This window comes from Natrix helvetica (genome assembly GCF_964273705.1).
Source record: "Natrix helvetica genome assembly, chromosome: 2".
Lineage (NCBI taxonomy): Eukaryota > Metazoa > Chordata > Lepidosauria > Squamata > Natricidae > Natrix > Natrix helvetica.
In genome coordinates, this window is record NC_138552.1 from 20607859 (window position 1) to 20628793 (window position 20935).

The 20935-nt window shown below is 36.6% G+C and overlaps 1 protein-coding gene across 3 annotated transcripts in view; it reads left to right on the top strand.

The window, feature by feature from the left end:
• The window catches only part of NIPBL (NIPBL cohesin loading factor), a 177579-nt gene extending 161392 nt beyond the window's left edge, over positions 1-16187 (top strand). For 2 of the 3 annotated variants that reach the window (XM_081940542.1, XM_081940544.1), the window contains 9 exons: positions 1997-2170; positions 6026-6216; positions 7301-7408; positions 8130-8330; positions 10535-10681; positions 12097-12389; positions 12602-12776; positions 14514-14699; positions 15218-16187. In XM_081940542.1, coding sequence (XP_081796668.1) covers positions 1997-2170; positions 6026-6216; positions 7301-7408; positions 8130-8330; positions 10535-10681; positions 12097-12389; positions 12602-12776; positions 14514-14699; positions 15218-15583 — 1841 coding nt within the window. In that variant the 3' untranslated portion in view covers positions 15584-16187. Of the gene's footprint in view, positions 1-1996; positions 2171-6025; positions 6217-7300; positions 7409-8129; positions 8331-10534; positions 10682-12096; positions 12390-12601; positions 12777-14513; positions 14741-15217 lie in introns of all 3 variants that reach the window. The other variant, XM_081940543.1, reaches the window with a different exon arrangement.
• Positions 16188-20935: the final 4748 nt, after the last annotated feature.

Consider the following 20935-nt stretch of genomic DNA (forward strand, 5'->3'; position numbering starts at 1 on the left):
TGAAAACCATAAAAAGTGAATTAACAAAACACAGTTACACATCCATGTTTGATACTAAACCATGGTAATAATAGTGGCAAACTGTTTCTACTTGTCTGCTCTTATTGCACCTGCAGATTTGCATTCAATAGCCTTGTTTAGGGTTGCCCATATCCTTTTGATAGAGAGGTGGAAGAAGATAGCTAATGTGACATTTTTGTGGGGTTTGTCAAAGATAAAATTGTCCACATTTCTTCAAATTATATACCAAATGGACAGAGTTTTGCATACCATTTTGGATTGTTTTTCCAGAGATCAAGGAGCAGAGTTCTCCATAACAGGAGTTGTGCCACCTGTGAGCCAGAGCCTTGCACTGGTTTTTTCAGTAGTTGGTCATAGTATGTGCAACAGTATTCTGGAGTGATAAATGCCTCTTTAAAGGAAGAGAGATATCATATGCAGTGAGACCTTGAGTCCCAAACGGCTCAGATGATGAACAATTCGGGTGCCAACCGAAAAATCTCCTAAATGTTTCACTCAAGTCACGAACACATCCTTGGGTGCTGAATAAACACAGCCACGGCAATTTCCCCTGCCGCAGCTTTGTTTTTGTGTGCACGCATGCGCAGTCAGTCTTACTTCTGGTCACGGCCAAGTCGGGTGCCAACCGAAGTCCTGGAATGGATTACGGTCGGCACCTGAGGTCCCACTGTACCTTGAAGGAGGTAGTGATGTATTCTTTCCTGAATTGAATTATCTCTTGATCCCATCAGTAACCTGATCTCCAGTCTTTCCTTTCTGGGGCTTGAGTTACAGAGGAAACAGATTATCAGTCTTTCTTTGGATGGAAAAAAGCATTAGTCACAAAGTCAGTGAAGTTTGTTGGTTGGAGGGAAAACGCTCTCAACTGATCTTATTAGATCTCTCAAAAGCATTTTATATTATCCACCATTGTATTATTTTAGGCCCATGATGGGAAACTTATGGCATGTGTGTCACAGGTGGCATGCAGAGCCATATCGTCTAGCACGCAAGCTGTCAGCTCCAGCGCGCATTCATGTGCTGGCCAGCTTATTTTCGGCCTTCCAGAGGACTGGGGGAAGTCGTTTTCGCCCTCCCCAGGCTTCAGGAAAGTCTCCGGAGCCTGGGGAGGGTGAAAAACGGGCCCAGCAGGCCAACTAGAAGTTCAGAAATGATCTGTTTCCAGCTTCCAGAGGGCCTCTGGTGGGCTGGGGGAGGCCGTTTTCGCCCTCCCCAGGCTCCAGGAAAGCCTCCAGAGCCTAGGGGGGGTGAAAAAGGGGCCCAACGGGCCAACTGGATGTTCAGATCATTTTGAACTTCCGCACGTGTGTGTGTGTGTGTGTGTATCGTGCGCACATGCACAGGGGTCACATGCACAGGTGGGCGTGGTGCACAATTTTGACACACATTTACAAAAAGGTTCGCCATCACTGTTCTAGACTGTATGAGAACTAGGAGCAGAAAACATTCTTTTATGGTGCTTCAATTCCCTCTGGAGTAGAAAACTCTTGAGGTATCAGTATATTGATGATATTCAATTAGGGAAACTGTAGAGATTCAATCCCCAAAATTCTGTTATGGATCTTAATTCCATATGAGACAAGAAGACTTTGGCCCTAGAAGCATTCCTTCTTAGTGGCATCCACCTGACCATAGAATATTTTGGGTCATAAGTGATAGGACGCCCTCAATTTGCTTGCCCTTTTGCAAAACCTTTAACGCTACAATACTCCACTGGATATTTATAGTAACAATGAATCTGAGCTACTCTTGTAACTTACGTTTATTTGTACCTGGTTTGACATTCTTACTTCTGTTACTTTATGAATAAAGCTGAAGTGTTTTGAAGCAGGATAATATTAAAATGTTTGTATAAATAAGGAGACAATAAAATAGAGGGAAACATAACATTTCCTGTGGTAGAAAGTTATATATAAAGTTAAGAATTCAACTCTGCAACAAGATTTATTCAGTTGCATTTTCTTATTTTCCTCAGGATTCGCCTTCATACAACACCCAGGTCTAATGTTTGAACAAGAGGTGAAGACATTGTATAATAATATTCTCTCTGATAAAAACTGCTCAGTAAATTTAAAAATCCAGGTGTTGAAAAATCTCCAGACATACCTTCAAGAGGAAGATACACGTATGCAGCAGGCAGATAGAGAATGTGAGTGATAAATGCAATTGCATTCAATAAATATTTTCAATGTAATTGATTGTATAGTATCAAGCTAATATTAAGTACCACAATTCAGAGTCCATATGTCTTTTTCATATGAAGAGTGAGATAGGTAAAATGTAATGTTAATGAACTTTCTGTTGGCAACCCATCTAGATATTTCACCTATGTTGAGCTTTATTCACAGTATTCCAAAATTAAGGAAGTTTGGCAGAAACCCACTCTTTCCTCCTAGTGTGTGTGCTCAGCCAGGGAGGACTGCTACTCTACCTGATACACTCTTCCTAAAATTTTCTGCAGCAATATTATAGAGAACATTCTTCATATTTGCCATTACTGAAGACTATTGGAGCATATGTCGTCATTTATTTATTATATTCTTTTTTCCTTTCTCAATTTCCTATTTTCAAATTATGTTTTTATTTTTCCAATATACTTTCCAAAAGGACTCTGGCTATGTGAATATATAATTCTCAACTGACTATGGGTTCTGTGACTTAGAAAAGGACATTTGGTAGAATTGACAATTGATTTCACGCCCAAGGAAACAGCTCTCTATTCTTCAAGAGCACATAATGCAACGGAGTTATTTGTCTCAGTTTTAACTATCTGAACCTTGGGTGTGTGACCTTTTGGCTTTCCTGTGCTGCATTGAGTGAAGAGGAATTGTCGTGGGTCGCATATAAAATATATAACTTAATTAATGTATACAGATCTCAAAATAATACGGAACCACACGCAGGGCAGCATGCAGCTCATGGGGCCACAAATTGAATAATTCTGATCTAAATAAAGCTCATCATTATATTGGTTGATTCTAATGCATGAATAGAAAGTCTTGTACCTCTGTCCATTTTAGAATTTCAGTTTAGAATTCTAGGTTTTGTTTCCAATTTTGGTTTTGAAAGTAAACATATCTGGCAATTCATGAAACCATTAGAGCATCTCTTTCCACGCATAATAATAATTAATAATAATTTGAATTTATTAGCCGCTCCCTTTCCAGGCAGGACTCGGCGCGGCGTACAATGGGGCATATAAAACATAAAACATGTGTACAAACACATAAACATACATATATACAAAGACACACATGCACGGAGGAGGTAACAAATTACAACATTTAGACAGTTAAAAATCACCATTAAAATACCCCAATTGTAAGAAATGCATGCATCCATCAATCCATCCATTCTAATTTTATGCTGCCCATCTTCCTTACAAGGTGACTCTGAGTGGCTCTTCCCTAAACTCTTTGCCATAGAATGTTAAATGAAACTAAACTAATTAAATTTAACTGGCCTTCAGTTATTAAACTGAAAGAACTACAGAAGAGTTAAACATTGAAATATGATATTTATTTTTATCAGAACTGGTATTTATGTTGAACTCAGAAGTATATCAAAGACCTCAGTTTTGACTGTGATTATTATTTCTTTAACTGACTAAGGCTTTGCATACAACCAGAGGGCTAGGACTTGGCAGTTCATACTCTTTATCACTTGCTTTGCTCATTTTAGTTGATTCCTTAGATTTATTTCTGAAGGTAGCATTTTAGATTGATCACTGTTTTCTGTTCTCTGTTTTCAAATTATGACATAGTTGCTATTTTACAGTCAATCCGTATACTTGTTCTAGAGGTTCAGAAAATGACTTCCTGAAAATTGGAGGGGGGATTCTTATTGTTTCACTATCTATGTTCAGATACATGTTATACCTATTTGTATTTGATGACAGTTGCGGCACCCGGTATCTGATGCAGGTTATACCTGCCTCATCTGTAATCCCGATTTATACTTTTAATGGTACACACAGACAAATCCTCTTGGATATTTTTGGTTCTTAAAAAACATTTGGAGATATTTGACTAGTGCTAACTCCAACGCCTTTTTAGGTAAGATTTTTGAGAAGGTAGTCTCAACAGGTAGAGAAGGCCTTTTGCAATTGATTGATGTCAGTGCACAGATTTTTTAAATTGCCATCCAATTTTGATTTTCATATCTTGATACTTTGTAGTCTTCTCCAATTATTTATCTTCTATTCTACCATCCCCTGGTATTCCCAGCTCAATTATCCCCTTTTTCTTCTCCATTTCAATGCACAATTATTTCTATTTTGTCATGCCATTGTTTGTAAGAATCTTCTTGCAGCATATTTTATTACTATTATTAAGGGTGGATAATCTATAGTTAGATTCACAGTTTAAAACTGGTGAAAACATAATAGTTCGACCTAAGAATTATTAAGATAGCATTTAAAAATATAGGCAGTACCAAGCTGGATGGGTTTTTTTTTAAATAAAATCAGTGTGCAGATCTGATAAATTCCATATTTCCAGATAGTGAGGATGTCCTTTAGGAATATCTGTGCTTAGATAAAATGAAAAGCTAAAGCACTGGTACTGCATTGAAAAACATATGATGCATCCTGATACCATCGATCATTAAATGTGAATATTTGTAGTGCAGGGTTGAAATGACGGGTCCTTGATGCTCTTTGAGCTTGCTTGTTTTCTTGCAGACGTTTCATTATCCTAACTAGGTATCATGAGGCTAGTCATCAATAATTTCTATTAAATATCTGGACAGAATCAGGCAGATTCACTGAGAGAAGTGTTTCAGAACATGAATGATCAGAGGTTCTTCTTTATGTTTCTTTATTATTTATTCCTTGTTAATGTCAAACTTTCACTGGGACAACTGGGACAATGCAGACTGCATCCTAATAATGGATGGTGGCCATATGAACCTTGGTTCAAGTTGTTCAACTTGAGCAGAACTGTATTTTCTATCACTCGAGCAGAGTCTTGGCACCATAATCAAATAACATTATTTTGATATTCGGATTCTTAGGGTTGCAAATATGATACTTCTGACTCTTTTGCTGGAAATTTTGAAGCACATTGACATTGCATAGAAAATCAATTGCTTATCAATCAATCTTTGATAATTCTGCTAGCAATCAGCATTTTTATTCTTTTGACTAGATGTTAAAACAATTGGAACATTTCATCAAGGATGTATTATATTTCTAACACCCAAATAAGCTTTTGGTGGTCTTCTCATATTTATTTCACTCCTTGTTTGTTCTGTTATATTGATTTGATCCTAATGGAGCTTCTTTTCAATCAGATACTATATTTATGGAAAGCCATTATTTTCTTCATTTGAATCAAGATACTGTCCTCCGAGAATTCTTTTCACTTTTTGGATGTATATCAGAGTATTCGCTTCTATGTTTAGTACATCACCTATTTTCCCTCTTTTTTTTCTGCTGTATTTATTTTAATTGTATGCACTTATATCTAAGGACACTAGAAGACCTGTTTGCTTAACATGTAACTATGCTTCTTCAGGCAGTTTTCATTATAATTATATAGTCTATCCTTCTTCCCCGGGCACATCTCACACCTGATACCTTTTTTCTTGCTTCTTATTGCTGTGACAGATGTTGGGAAGTGAGCACATCCTTTCCCTTAGAAGAAGGTTTTTAGGGTATGTGCGTGCTTTTTTAATAGGCAAATTAAAACTATTTATCTTTACCTACAGCCTTAAATGATCCACCCTATTCAATCTGTTATCTGAAACGGTACAGCCCTTCTGTATTTTTCTTCATGTCTCTAGATTGGTGACTTATGATAGCTCTTCAAATAGTTTATCAGTTAATGGAGAATGGTATATTAATGTGGCTGACTCCATCTTTACTAAGTGGGTTTCAGTTAGGTGGCACTCCAATTTCTATTGTAAGCAATAACAGAAATGCAAATTATGCATTCAACATGTACACATTATATAAATAATAGATATTATGATAAGATTTCTGCTTTCTTTTCTATTTTTGTAGGGAAAAAGGTAGCAAAGCAAGAAGATCTGAAAGAAATGGGTGATATTTCCTCAGGGATGAGCAGCTCCATCATGCAGCTATATCTCAAACAAGTCCTAGAAGCATTCTTTCACGCACAGTCCAGTGTTCGTCATTTTGCGCTCAATGTTATTGCACTCACGTTAAACCAGGGTCTTATCCATCCAGTTCAGGTATATAATTGTATATTTAAGTTCACAATTCTGTAAAATATTGACTGGGAGCAATATACATATAGTTCTTTGGAGCTTACTAATGAGTAGGAAAGTACAGAAATCTGTTGTAATCACTATATTTTTATACTTAAGATGTGGATATTTTTCTGGATGCTCAGCAAAAAATTATTTAAGTATTTATTTTACTTACATAGTTTATTTGGTTTGTTTCTAATGTATCTAATCTGATTTCACAAACTCCAGACAATTCTTATTATTATGTCAATCAATTCAACTTAAGACAAACATTTTTTAAAAGCATAATGTAATGAGCTCCTCGGGTTCCAAAATTTCATCAGATAGGAGAGTATTTATACATCCCATGAATTCTTAATGTGAAATATAGACTTTAGGGATTATTTTAGAGTTAGCAGGCTACGACAGAAAAAAGCACCTTCTGATTCCAGACTTCTAGAATCATTTCCTGGGCTGATTGCCCAAGACCGGCAGACTCTGTTTGGAGAAGATTGGCTTGTAGGTAACATGGCTCCATGCCCAGTATTTGTAGTTATCAATTTCTTTTTTCCCTGCTTTTCAGTATCATAAACATTTCCAAGGAGTCTAATAATATAGTAAATAGAAAAAGGCAGCAGGGGTATAGAGAGAACAGCAAAAGGCACAAGCAATGTAAAATAGTACTGAATTCTTTCTTCCTAACCTTGAGTCTTAATAGATGGGATTGCAGAATATTTTGATGCTGGGGGGGGGGGGGGGGGGCTTTCATTTGGTTTATGGCTGGGAATACTTTGGAAAGCTCTTTGACCATATTTGCTCAGAGGAAATATGAACTCTTTATCTATTTTCTGAAATTATAAGCTGGGGATCATTTGACATATAAATAAAAGAATCATCTGCTATCCATAGGAGGAAACTATTCTTTCTCATCCTCTTAGTAAGGATAGTAGATGGGAGAAGAATGTAATTGAACAATTTATTTACCAGAGAGATAATATTTATACTTTTTTTTTGTTTCCAATTTCTCTGTTTTCTTCACAAGAAGAAACATGGAATTCTTTCAATGATGTTTTTATCTTTTTTGCAGTGTGTACCATATTTAATAGCAATGGGCACAGATCCAGAACCTTCTATGAGGAACAAAGCAGACCAACAGCTGGTGGAAATAGACAAAAAATACGCCGGGTTTATTCATGTATGTTGGCCTCCATTTATCTTAATAAATTAAATATGATTTCTATATATTTCCATTTATATAAAAATACACACAATAAGAAGAAGCATAGCATTATCAGTAGGTTATTTTCACAATAAAAAGATATGGTAATTCAGTTTCTGCAGCTGAAAAAAATGAAATGGAAAATATGTTTCCATTAATATACAAAAATTGATGCCATTCTACGTGGGTTTTTACTAAAGTTTGCATGTTTCTTCTTGAAAACAAAAGCTATGGCATGAGAGAGATTATGTTTTTAGAAGCAAGGAATGTATATACTCCCTTGTAGGAGAAAGACGTATTTCAACCAGACTTGCATGATGAGCCAGTTGTGCTCAACGAGAAATGTTACATAGTCATTGTTTATCAATATTGGATGTAAGATTTTACTATATGCAGTTGCTCATCCCCTCATGATTAAGAAGTGCAGAGTTGAATTGTTCTCTACAAGCCAGTTGTGTTTACATTTTTTCAACCTAAGAATTTCTTTACAACAAACTTGGCCTATTCTTGTTAATAGTTACAAACAGTTGGAATAGGAATAGCAAGAATCAAAATGAAATTTCGGGAGAGGAGGATATGGAATCTGAAGGGCGGAGTAGGGAGTCATTTAGGATATGGCACGGAAGTTGTTTGGCAATAACTTCATTGAGATTGGAGTAAGAAATATGTAGGCATTATACATTTTGTTCAATTTCAGATGAAAGCAGTGGCTGGTATGAAGATGTCTTACCAAGTACAGCAGGCAATCAATACCTGCCGAAAAGATCCTGTGAGGGGCTTTAGACAGGATGAATCTAGCAGTGCTTTGTGCTCCCATCTTTACTCCATGATCCGAGGGAATCGGCAACACCGGCGAGCCTTTCTTATTTCTTTGCTCAACCTCTTTGATGACACAGCTGTAAGTCTTACGCAGGCTTTCAGGGCTTCTTTAGAATGTCCTCCTTGATGGATGCTTTTTCTTTGGCTTAGAATAACTTCACCATTTAATTTCTATATTTAACTTTTTTGTTGTTAGTTGTGTCCGACCCATCGCGACACCATGGAAAATGTTCCTCCAGGCCTTCCTGTCCTCTCCCATCCTCTGGAGTCCATTTAAGCTCATGCCGACTGCTTCAGTGACTCCATCCAGACACCTCATTCTCTGTCGTCCCTTTCTTCTTTTGCCCTCAATCGTTCCCAGCATTAGGCTCTTCTCCAGTGAGTCCTTCCTTCTCATTAGGTGGCCAAAGTATTTGAGTTTCATCTCCAGGATATGGCCTTCTAAAGAACAGTCAGGGTTGATCACCTTGCAGTCCAAGGGACACACATATTTATGGTTGCATTTATTAATCTGATCTAATCTGATTTGAATTTATTGTGATTATATGCTATCAAATTGGTAGCAACCATATAGATTGGTGTTCTCCATGACAACCAGTCCCTAACCTGGTCCTTCAGGCCTTCCAATTTTGCATTTATTGCCATAGTAACTAAATGCATCCACCTCAATGCTGGTTGTCCTTTTTTCTCTTTCCACCTGTTCCAGCATGAGATGCCTCTTTGGAGGTCTTTGCATAGTAGCTCCAAATTATATTAGGATAATTTAAGCCTGATCATTTTTACCTACATTATAACTGTATACAGGCAGTCCTCAACTTATGACCCATTCATTTAATAACAGTTCAAATTAACAATGGCCTCAGAAAAAGCAGTCATGGCCTAAATTTGACCTTGAACTTGCCTTACGGTCACATAATTGTAATTTGGTCATTTATCAACCAGATCACATTTATGATCAATTGTAGAATCCCATGGTCACATGATACCAATTTGTGATATTTTTTGCTAGTTTCGGGGAAAAAAGAAAACCAGGGGGGAAAAGCTATTGGTTAAATTGGATTCAGATTTACAACATATGACTCAACTTGCAACCATGGTAAAAACAGTCATCAAAGACATTCTATCAACCCTAACCCTATCACAAGATGACTCAATGTATGATTGCAACACAACACAATTCTAGTTGTATTTGTAGGACAAGAACTACCTATATAAAAGTAGCTTGCAAATCCCAATCAGGGTTTAGCGATATGTACCAGCAATGTGTAAGTTTCAATGAATTTAATCATCATTTGTGTAAGATTAATAGAACAGTTGCTCAGGAAGTTCTCTGCTCCTGCATTTTTGTTTGATTCTTCCCTTGCTTAGAAATTGCAGGTAGTCCTTGTTTAGCAACTGCCTTAGATAATAATAGTTTACAAATAAGATGGTAATAAATGACAATAAATTAATTTTCCAATTAGTGCAAATTTAGGATAACAAAAGCCTTCAGTATCAAGCTAATCAGCAGACCTTAATCAATGTCTGCTCAGTTTCAGACAATATTTGGGGAGGATTCTAATCAACTAATTAAGGTCACAGGTCTGAGCTTGTTAACTTGTTAACATGATATCACTTTTGAGGGAAGCTGCAGTGTTGTAGAGAAAAGCAGCTGAAGAAGTGATTGCTTCTTTTCTGCTTTGGAAGTGGGGCTGGGGGGGGGAGGAAGAAAAATTAGGTCAGGCTCAGGAGGCTGTGCGAAATAACATTATCTGAATGAATGGGATAGTACCTGGGAATGACTTGGTCCACAAATAGAGAGAGGAAAAACCTGGAAAGTGTTTCAGAAGGAACTCTTTTCTGAAGACTTAAAAGAGAGGAGTGGGGAAACTGTTTCCAGTTTTGTAATATTCTATTTAATATAACTTTACAATAAAGATTATGGCAGTGCCCCTGGTTGTGCTTTTTGTCTGCTGTACCTTGAAGGGCTAGCAATGAGACAGTAGCCACCAATGATCTCCGGGGGGGGGGGGGTTGTCCCTCCCCCTCCCCTCTCTTAATATAAACTATCTAACTAGAACTAATTGCAGTCACTAAATGATCTCTGGGTCTAAAGAGGTTTCCTCCAGTGCTTGCTGTGCCATTGATACACTATCTGGAAAGGTATTAATAGAACAGAGAATTCCTTCCTGGCAGAAGTCCCAGTTACTTAGTGTTAGATAAATCTAGCCACTGTACGTAAAATGTGGATTTGAATGATTATGTCTTTTATATACATATCTATATATCTTTTTATTTTAACAGAAAACAGAGGTGAATATGCTTTTGTATATAGCTGACAATCTGGGCTGTTTTCCTTATCAGACCCAGGAAGAGCCACTTTTTATAATGCATCATATAGATATTACATTATCAGTTTCTGGTAGCAACCTTCTACAGTCATTTAAAGAGGTCAGTGAAATTCTCTTTTAAAATCTTTATTTTTGATAAGTTATTTCTTACACGTGTATCTTTAATAATTCAATGTGTACTGAAAGATTGGACAGATATTTCCCAAGTGGTCCAAACTAAGACAGTGCACCTACATTGCTACTGCCTGCAGAGTCCTAGAATAATTTTAATTTTGTCTGTGAAATTTACCAAAAGCTGTAATGGAGAAGATGAAAGGAGAAGAATATCTTTGTATAAATTTTAAGTCTAAAATGTAATTAAGGCCTTTCAATCTTAGGTTCTCCGAAAGTTATAATTTTTAAGTTTATAAATTTAATAGAGGCAGTCTTTTACTCATAAACTACATTTTTAAAAATGTCAATTCAGAGCCTTCATCTGCTGTCAGGAAGATGTCAGGAAGGGCATCTGGTCAGTAAACACACAGCTCCATCCAGTCACTCCAACTCTATCCCAAATTAAGAGATGTTAAGAAATTAACCCTACCCTTATTTAAGTCCCTTTCTGAAATATATAGAATGTTTTACATGAATTGGTTATTTTTCAATAGGAATATTTAATGTTAAGACACCAAAACTATTTATTTATGTATTTTTATGATTCAAAACTCACAAAAAATATGACTCTGGGCAGCAAATAGTAATAATGACACTGACAAAAAGTGAACAAAAATCCTCATCAGAAACAAAATATAATCAAGATGCACCAACAAAGACTATATCTCTTATGCTAACATGATTAGGTCTAATAAGATTTGAAGTCTCTCAGTGTCTCTGTCTCTGTCTGTCTGTCTCTCTCTCCCCCCCCTCTCACACACACAAACAAATAATGATTACTCCCATGTAGTGAGACCCATATAGTATGTAGAGAAGAGCCAGCAATATGGATTTTTCTCATGGAATCCATCTCTCAAACCCACAAGAGGCCAACTTCCTCATATGTGTAGTTTGCCTCTTATAAAATTTACAAGCAATGTGTAAAGCAAAATGTGAAGAAGCTTCTTGTGATGAGTGAAATACTCTGCCAGATGTTTTACTCAGAGCCTTCATTTGTTTTTCAGAATTTGTTTAATAATACATGCAGAGAATTCATGAGGATTTTAATAGTTAGTTTTCTGATAGTTCTTAGATATAAAAAGATAGCTGTATTCAGTGAAGCTGCATGCCAATTGCTACAAAGGACTGCCAGTAACGAAGTTACGCAGTCTCCTTGGTGGAATATGTCAATTATATTCCAAACTGAAAATGAAATCACTGAGACCTCATGTATATATTTCAATATTGATGTGCTGTTGCACAAAACGTCACCACATTTCTCATAACAAGTATTTCAAACCTGAGAAATGTGTTAAAATGACTGTGAAATTACTCAGAAGGTATTGTATTGTTAGTAGTCTAAAGGACATGTCTCTCTTTCAGTCTATGGTAAAATATAAGAAAGAAAAAAAGCCTTCCTCTGATGAAGAAAGTGAAAGTGAGAGCAACAGTGAAAGTGACAGTGAAAGCGAGGAGGAAATTCACAAACCCCGGAAATCACGAAAACGTGCAAATTCTGATTCAGACACTGATGAAGAAAATGATATCAATGCAGTCATGAAGTGTTTGCCAGACAATTCAGCTCCTTTGATTGAATTTGCAAATGTCTCCCAGGGCATCTTGTTGCTTTTGATGTTGAAACAGCATTTGAAGAACCTGTGCGGATTTTCTGATACGTAAGGACCATTTTAACTTATTTTTTTAAATTGGTGAGATTGTATGTGGAGGATTGAACTCTTGGGAACTTGAATCAATAATACTTAAATATGTAAATTAACATTTGTTTTTATAAGGTTAAAAAAGTTTGACTGATTCAGAATATCTGTTGTTATTATTTCCTTTAAAGCACACTGGAATTTTTCTTACAACAATTATTTTATTTTATTAGTAAAATTCAGAAATACTCGCCTTCTGAATCGGCAAAAGTTTATGATAAAGCGATAAACAGAAAAGCAGGAATTCACTTCCACCCAAAGCAAACGCTGGACTTCCTTCGAAGTGATATGGCTAATTCCAGGCTCACGGAAGATGTGAAGAGGAATATAGTGAAACAATACTTAGATGTAAGTTTTCACTATTTAAAACATCACTATTTACTACTGGCTGAAGATAAGACTTTTTCCACAGGTGCGAAATGAGATAGGTGTCAAATTAAATGTAAAACCCATAAAATATTTTTTATCATTATGCAAGAAAAAAAATTATGTATGCAAGTAGTCCTTGACTTATTAGGAGGAGCCCAAACTTTCTGTTGCTAATCAAGACAATTGTTAAGTGAGCTCTGTCACGTTTTACCTTTTTTGCCATAGTTGCTAAGCAAATTACTGCAGTTCTTAAGTGAATCATGTGGTTGTTAAGTGAATCTGGCTTCCCCCATTGATTTTGCTTGTTAGATGCCAGCCGGACAGGCTACAAATGGTGATCACATGACCCTGGGGCACTGCAAATGTCATAAATACAACTGGCACAGTTGTCAAGTGCCTGGATTTTGATGGGGATGCTGCAATGTTTCTGTGAAAAACGGCCATCCGTCACTTTTTTCAGGGCTGTTGTAACTTCAAAGTGTCACTAAGTAATAGTTGTAAGTCAGGGACTACTTGTAATTGTAGTACAGGAGCCATGGTGGTGCAGTGCTTAGAATGTAGGACTACTCCTTGCTCACTTCAGAAGTTCAATCCTCACCGGCTCAAGGTTGACTCAGCCTTCCATCCTTCCAAGATTGGACCTAGATTGTTGAGGGCAATAGGCTGACTCTGTAAACCGCTTAGGGAGGGCAGTAAAATATTGTAAAGTGATATATGTCTATGGATAGCAATAGAACTTATTGTAGTCTGTTATTGCTAGTGCTATTGTGCAGGTCTGTGCCATTAGATAAAATGGTTTTCAGTAATTAAAGTAGATGATGATGGCTATATAACCTCTCATGAATCAGATGCAGCATATCTTGGCGGTGTGTGTGTTAATGAATGAAATATAAAGTATTTTAAATAAAAAATATATTAGAATCCATTTCTAGAAGCATTGATGACAATGATTTAGTTCACATTTTCTTTGTTTTAAAGTTTTGTGACACATAATAAATCGGCCTTTTCACTTTTTTTGTTACACAATATGTTCTGTTGTCCAGGGATAAGCCAACTAAAATCTTACCCCATCAGAAACATAAAAATTAGGAATATACAAAGCAGACTAGCTGGTTACTGCACTATTATCTTGCTCCCTAGGATCTTTTCCCCTCCAGATTCTTGGCATGTCTGTTTTCCAAAGCAGAGGTTTCAACAAGGAAGTTGCATTGTCACTTAATGTATGCAGATTGACATATATCTAGATGTCCCTGATTATAATTTAATAACCATTTTCTTGGATCAGCCCATTGTTTGAGTATCTGGAGGAAGACCAGTGAGAACCAAGTGTTGCAGGGACAATCCATAGTGTTTGGTGCATAACCGTTTTTAGAAAGACAAATTTTTTGTTCTGGAATTCTCTTCATCTGCTACATGTCCATATGTCACATACCTTCCAATTATTTTATTTTGTTCCCCAATGTGAAAGTTTTTCTGCACATCATTAGGCATAATTTTTGAATTGCAGATTGTCTACAGATGGATTGAGAGGAAGGGGCAAGTTGCTCCAACTATTTGTGGTTTGGTTGGAGCTGCCGACTAGTTTGTCTGAGGAAGAAAACAAAATTTTGTAACAAATCACTTCTGCTTAAATTTTTTGACCAAAGGGACTTTATGTAGCATCTCTCTCTTGTCTTAAAACAGTTTCTCCCCTCCCCTCCCACCTTCTTTTTTTAGTTCAAACTTCTTATGGAACATTTGGATCCTGACGAAGAGGAAGAAGACGGGGAAGTGTCAGCAAGCACAAATGCTCGCAACAAAGCTATTACCTCGCTGCTCGGAGGTGGCAGCCCTAGGAACAATGCAGCTGAAACAGAGGAGGATGAGAGTGATGGGGAGGATAGAGGAGGAGGCACTTCAGGGGTGAGGCGGAGGAGGAGTCAACGTATTTCGCAGCGTATTACGTAAAATGATTTTATGTGCTTATAAATGTCAGTCTATAATAAAATGTACATTAAGTAATGTAATGCATATAAAAATTGTAGATAGAAATTCTTAACCGTTTATACAACTTTTTGTAGAAAGTTTTAACAAAAACAATAAAAACATAGAGAATATATCTAGTATAAAATTTTCCTTTGGAATGTATTGTGTGTAACCTTTTTATTGTTGCCAAGTTTTTATGTAGCTTTATGATTCATTTGTACATATAATTTTATATATCAATAAGAGTTTAAAGAGACGGGTACAAATTTAAATATGTGATTTTGCAAGGATATGTTAACCCCTTGGCGCTGGCGGTCGCGTCTCATTGCCGGCAATGGAATGTGTGCCGGAAAATCCCAACTCCCGGCGTCAAGGGATTAAAAGCAATAAAAGCAATAATTTCAATCAAGTTCTTTTGTGTAACACTTGGTCTTTTTTCCCCTCCAATGTTTTAGTCATTGAGAAGGTCAAAACGAAATTCAGACTCTACGGAGTTGGCAGCACAGATGAATGAAAGTGTTGATGTCATGGATGTCATCGCTATTTGCTGTCCAAAGTACAAAGATCGACCACAAATTGCAAGAGTAGTGCAGAAAACCAGCAATGGCTTCAGTGTTCAATGGATGGCAGGCTCCTACAGTGGCTCCTGGACTGAGGCTAAGCGCCGCGATGGCCGCAAACTGGTGCCTTGGGTAGACACTATCAAAGAGTCAGACATTATTTACAAAAAAATTGCTCTAACGAGTGCTAATAAGCTGACTAATAAAGTTGTTCAGACTTTACGATCGCTGTATGCCGCCAAGGATGGAACTTCCAGCTAATAATGCATTTGTACACATGCAGCCAAATTTTACAGGAAAGAACAGAAAAAAAAACTTGAAATTACCAACTTTCTGGCAAAAAATTCAATTTAATGAAGAGTAAGAATGACACCTGGGATGCAGGAAACAGAAGGAAATGTTTGGTAAACATTTTTGTGGGAGCTTCCTTCGCTGTTGTGCAGCAGAAACTTCTCAGTTCATTTTTACTCCCACTGTATAATAGTTTAACGAAAAAAAATGTTTATATCTTGAAAAAAAACCTTTCTGTTTTAAAAAAATAAACAAGTGAATGTTGGAAATTAGTCTGTTAATGTTCTTAATAAAGTGTTCTTGGAGTTTAACCTAGCAGCGGATGGCTTTCTTTAGCTTAGCCCAGTTTCAAGGAAAGCATCGTTTTTCCAGGCTGTAAAATGGCAGAATTTCCTGGATATATAATTTATTCTGTTGGGGGAAAAAAGCATGCAGTATCTATGACCTACCTGCAGGAGGAGTTTTTGTAAATGTAGATTTTTGATGTATTAGGTCACCCTGAAATAATACAAGAAAAGGGATCCCCAGCAAATCTGGTGGAACGAATACTGCAATAAATTTTTTTACTTCTCTTTGTTACTTGTCTGTTTCCATTTGAATTTCTTATTGTAAAGATCTGTTTAAATCCATTTATATTCTTTTTCAGTCTTTTATGTAAAATTTACTATATCAGTGGTTTTCAAAGCAAGACATAAATATTGTTTATACAGTTTGTATAGGCTGATTTCTGAATAATTGGTATCTTTATCCCTTACAAGGGTGTAAACAGAAGTTAACTCCAGGGTTTTATTGTATCCTGCAATATTTAGTATTAACTCTATATGATTTAGCACTGTGCCAAACACATTTTCAAGAGTACATTTTGATATAAAAAGAAACTATAGTTTATTTCTTGTATGCTTCAATTTTTTTCTAATGCTGTTCATATGGCAATGTTCAAAACATAGGGGGGAAAAACCATCATTCTGTTCTGAGTAAAGAAACATGTATATTTCGTTAGGACATCAAAGTTCATTACACTAGGACATAATGCGCAAAGGCACTCCCTGAATTCTGCTGTTATTGCTTTATGATCCAAGTGGTACTCCCTTACTGAATCAGTTGGAGCCTGCAAATGTCAGGAATCAATATGGATTTGTAACTTATAGTTGCACTAACGTAACCATTTTAAATGATTAAAAAAAAAAGCTGGACAGAAATGGCTGTATTGTAGATAGGCTTTTTTTAATTACTTGAAATCTGTTTTCATCTTTTATACACTGAAAATGCTATTTTAAACTGTCTCTGGAGTGGTGCTTCAATGTGTACTTGTCACCATTCTTTCAGAAGCTGTTCTGTTTCTGGGTAATGACACAAAAATAATTTTTGCATATTGACAAAAGCAGAAGAAATGAATAGCATAATAATTAGCAAATAACTATTTTAAAGTCTACATTTTATTTAAAAGTGGATGTTCATCAAAGATTTTAGATGCATTCAATTATAAAACTAATATATGGTGGGCTGTGTTTTTATTACATTAATTTACAGAATTCTAGTGTTACTTGATCTGTAGGAAACAGTAACACAATATTCAAATTCATTATCTTGTACAGAATTGAAAAATTAAACTTATATGACTAATAATTACCAGAATCTAATTGCTCTATGAAATAGTTTTCATTTCCTCTTCTTTGTCGTAGTTGCTGCAAATATTTCTGGGCAAAATCTATTTTTAATGTTGTGAAAGCAAAAGCTGTGCTGCATTCATTCAATTACTATATTTTGCCTAATTCTTTTTTTGTACAATACTGATTCACTCAGTTTACCCCCTGGGTATCTACAAATTGATTTTATTATGTTCTATTTTACCAGAAAATTAATCACATAGCTCCATATTAATTGCTGTGAAATACACTAAAGAGAAATAAGAATTTCTTGATAATGCATTACATGAAGAATTAATTCTATTCCTTAGGGTGATGAGCCCAAAATGTATGTACTTTTTTAAAAAATTCAGATAAAATTGTTCCAGAGAAGGGGAGTACTGTTGGTGGATAGTAAATTCTATTTCTAATTTTCTATGTTGAAGATTCCAGTTCATTCCACTGATTCATATTACATAAATAGATGGGACTTTTTGCCCTATAAACACATGGTTGGTTGTAGATTGAATCTCTCTGCTAAATTGGAACATTTTAGAAAGGGATATTCCTAAATACCAATAGTGAGATGGGCAGCATATATATTTAATATATAAATCAGCAAGTGAATCCAAAGCCAAATACATTTAAAGTGGACATAATTGTTGGGCTTTGCCATCTCATATTATCAGTATCTTACAAGAAATAAGATTCATTCCGCCCGACATCTGACAGTCATTCTAGGCAGATGGCTTCAGTTGAATGGGATTATTTGAGCCCTAAAAACTACATTTTAAATATAAATACTGTATAAAATACTAGCTACATGCCCTCAGCTGAATGTTTGTCCATTATTGTACATATGCAGAATCATTTATGAGTGGGTGACCATTAAGTTTGAAATTGTTGTCCAAAAAGGGATGGAAACAAAGAATCAAATGGTGAAAAAGTCAAATGATTGCTGGCACCGTGGCACAGACCACGGTGGCAGCAGAGGGCATGTTCTTGATGCACATCTGATAGCTTCTCCATTGTGGCAGGAGAGATACTTGACACTCTATCTAAGTCTTCAAGAATTCTGAAAGTTAATTTGAGCTTTTGCAGTCACCTAATCACAATTCACCCATTTGGCCATATTACTCCCCAAATTACTAATTTTCAGCCAGTTAATCTCTTCATTGACTTCTAGTTCCTTCTTGAAGAGCTAATCCAGTTGCTATGACTAAACATTTGCCCAATTACCTCAACTGCTTGTTATCTCAGCTCAGCTGGGTGATAGACTCTAAATAAATTGCAGATGACACCAAGATGGCAGGAATAGCTAACACTCCAGAAGATAAGCTTAAGATACAGGAAGGATCTTGACAGACTTCAACATTGGGCGCTATCTAACAACATGAAATTGAATGGTGAAAAAAGTAAGGATCTACATTTAGGCAAAAACCAAATGCGCAGGTACATTTGGTACCACACTCAGTAATAGCAACTGTGAAAGGGATCTTGAAGTCCTAGTGGACAATCATTTAAATGAGCCAGCAGTGTGCAGCAACTGCCAAAAAAGCCAACACAGTACCAGGCTAACAGAATTAAGATCACATAAAGTGTTAATACCACTTTATAATGCCTTTGTAGGGCCACACTTGGAATACTACATTCAGTTTTGGTTGCCATGATGTAAAAAAGATGTGGAGACTCTAGAAAGAGTGCAGAGAAGAGCAACAAAGAGGATTAGGGGACTGGAGGCTAAAACAAAGAACTATTGCTGGAATTGGGTATGTTTAGTTTAATGAAAAGGACTAGGGGAGACATGATAGCAGCGTTCCAATATCCCAGGGGCTGCCACAGAGAAGAGGGAGTCAAGCTATTCTCCAAAGCACCTGAGGGTAGGACAAGAAGCAATGGGTGGAAACTAATCAAGGAGAGAAACAACTTAGAAGGAGAAATTTTCTGACAGTTAAAACAATTAATCAGTAGAACAGCTTGCCTCCAGAAGTTGTGAATGCTCCAACACTGGAAGATTTAAGAAGAGATTGGATATTCATTTGTCTGAAGTGATTTAGGGTTTCCTGCCGAAGCAGGAGGTTGGACTAGAAGGCCTCCAAGGTTGCTTCCAACTCTGTTATTCTAAACTGATAATTAAATATAGGATGCAAACAGGTAGACTTTGTATGACTGTAAACATCCATACCTTCTTCAACTCTGGCTTCAGCAAAAATTCAAGCAGACTTAAAGTTTGAAGCTAGTTAATTTTGAGTTAAGAACTGGCAAAATCAAATGTAAAATCTAATAAATTGAATTCTATGATTTCCCTTGTTCAGAGAATCCTTGTAGGTATATTCCTTCTGTAACATTTATCATAAGGTTGTTTTCAATCAATCTCATTTTCAATCAAAGCCAAAAAAAAACCACCTTCCTTAAAAGTTTTAGATTTTCACAGATGTTTCATGGAAATTTGAAATCCAGTTTTAATTTCTTACCTATCTCTTACTATCTTGAGGGAAATGTAGCGAGGTCTAAGGGTGATTATAGAGAAGCCCACAAAGGTACATAATTTTAATATTTTCATTGTAAAGCACTACTTTAGTTAACGAGTCAATGGTAGTTTAAAATCTGCAAAAATAAAACCACACTGTGAAAGTAATAGTTTTAAGAGAAATCATTGGAGTCTGCCCATTCCATTAAAAATGACCATTCTTAGCAATTCGATGTATTAACTGGAATTAACATAAGCAATGCTCTCAAGATACGCATTAGTCTGAAGCCATGTTAATCCACGCTATACTGTACAATCATTTGTTTAATGACCCTTCAAAGTCACAACAGCACTGAAAAAAAGTGACCTGTTCTTGCAGCTACAACTGCTGCAGCATCCCCACGATCACCCAATGAAAATGAGTAACTTGGCAACCAGTATGTATTTTTGATGATTACAGGGTCCTAGGGTCATGTGATCAGAGGTGGTTCTGACAGGTTCTGGAGAACCGGTAGCAGAAATTTTGAGTAGTTCGGAGAACCAGCAAATAGCCTGCCCCCCCCCCCCCCGGTTGCCTCCCAATTGATTTTTTTTGTTGCCCTGAACAGGAGAACGAAGCTGGAAAGCAGGTTAGTGGGGTGGAGAGGGAATGGGGATTTTGTAGTAACCTTCCCCCAGGAGGGGGGAGGGAATGGGGAGTTTGAAGTAGCCTTCCCCTGCCAGGCCCACAAATCCACACCCACAGAACTGGTAGTAAAAAATTTAGAATTCCACCACTGCGCCCTGATCATGTGTGACCTTCCTATTCACTTAACAGCTGCTTGATTCACTTAAATGCAAACAGTCATACAATTTAGAGGGGCTCACTCAACAATTGCCTCGCTTGGCAACAGAAATTCTGTTCCCAATTGTGATCGTAAATCAAGGGCTACCTGTATTTACCCTATAGATATACAAGCATTTTCCATGTCCTCACCAAACTCTAATTGGGACTGGCAAAGCTGTTGCTAAGCAATGTCATAAACTGAAATGTTACAACTGCACTGATTTATGTCAGTGCAACAACGTATTATTGTGACTTGCAACTTCTCTCAGATTTGCTTGCGGGAAAACAGGCTGTGAATGTATCAAATGGTGATCATGTGACTGCAGGATACGAATGCATGCCAATTGCCAAGCATCCAAGTCCTTATCACATGACTGCAGGAAGATGACAGCTGCAAGCTC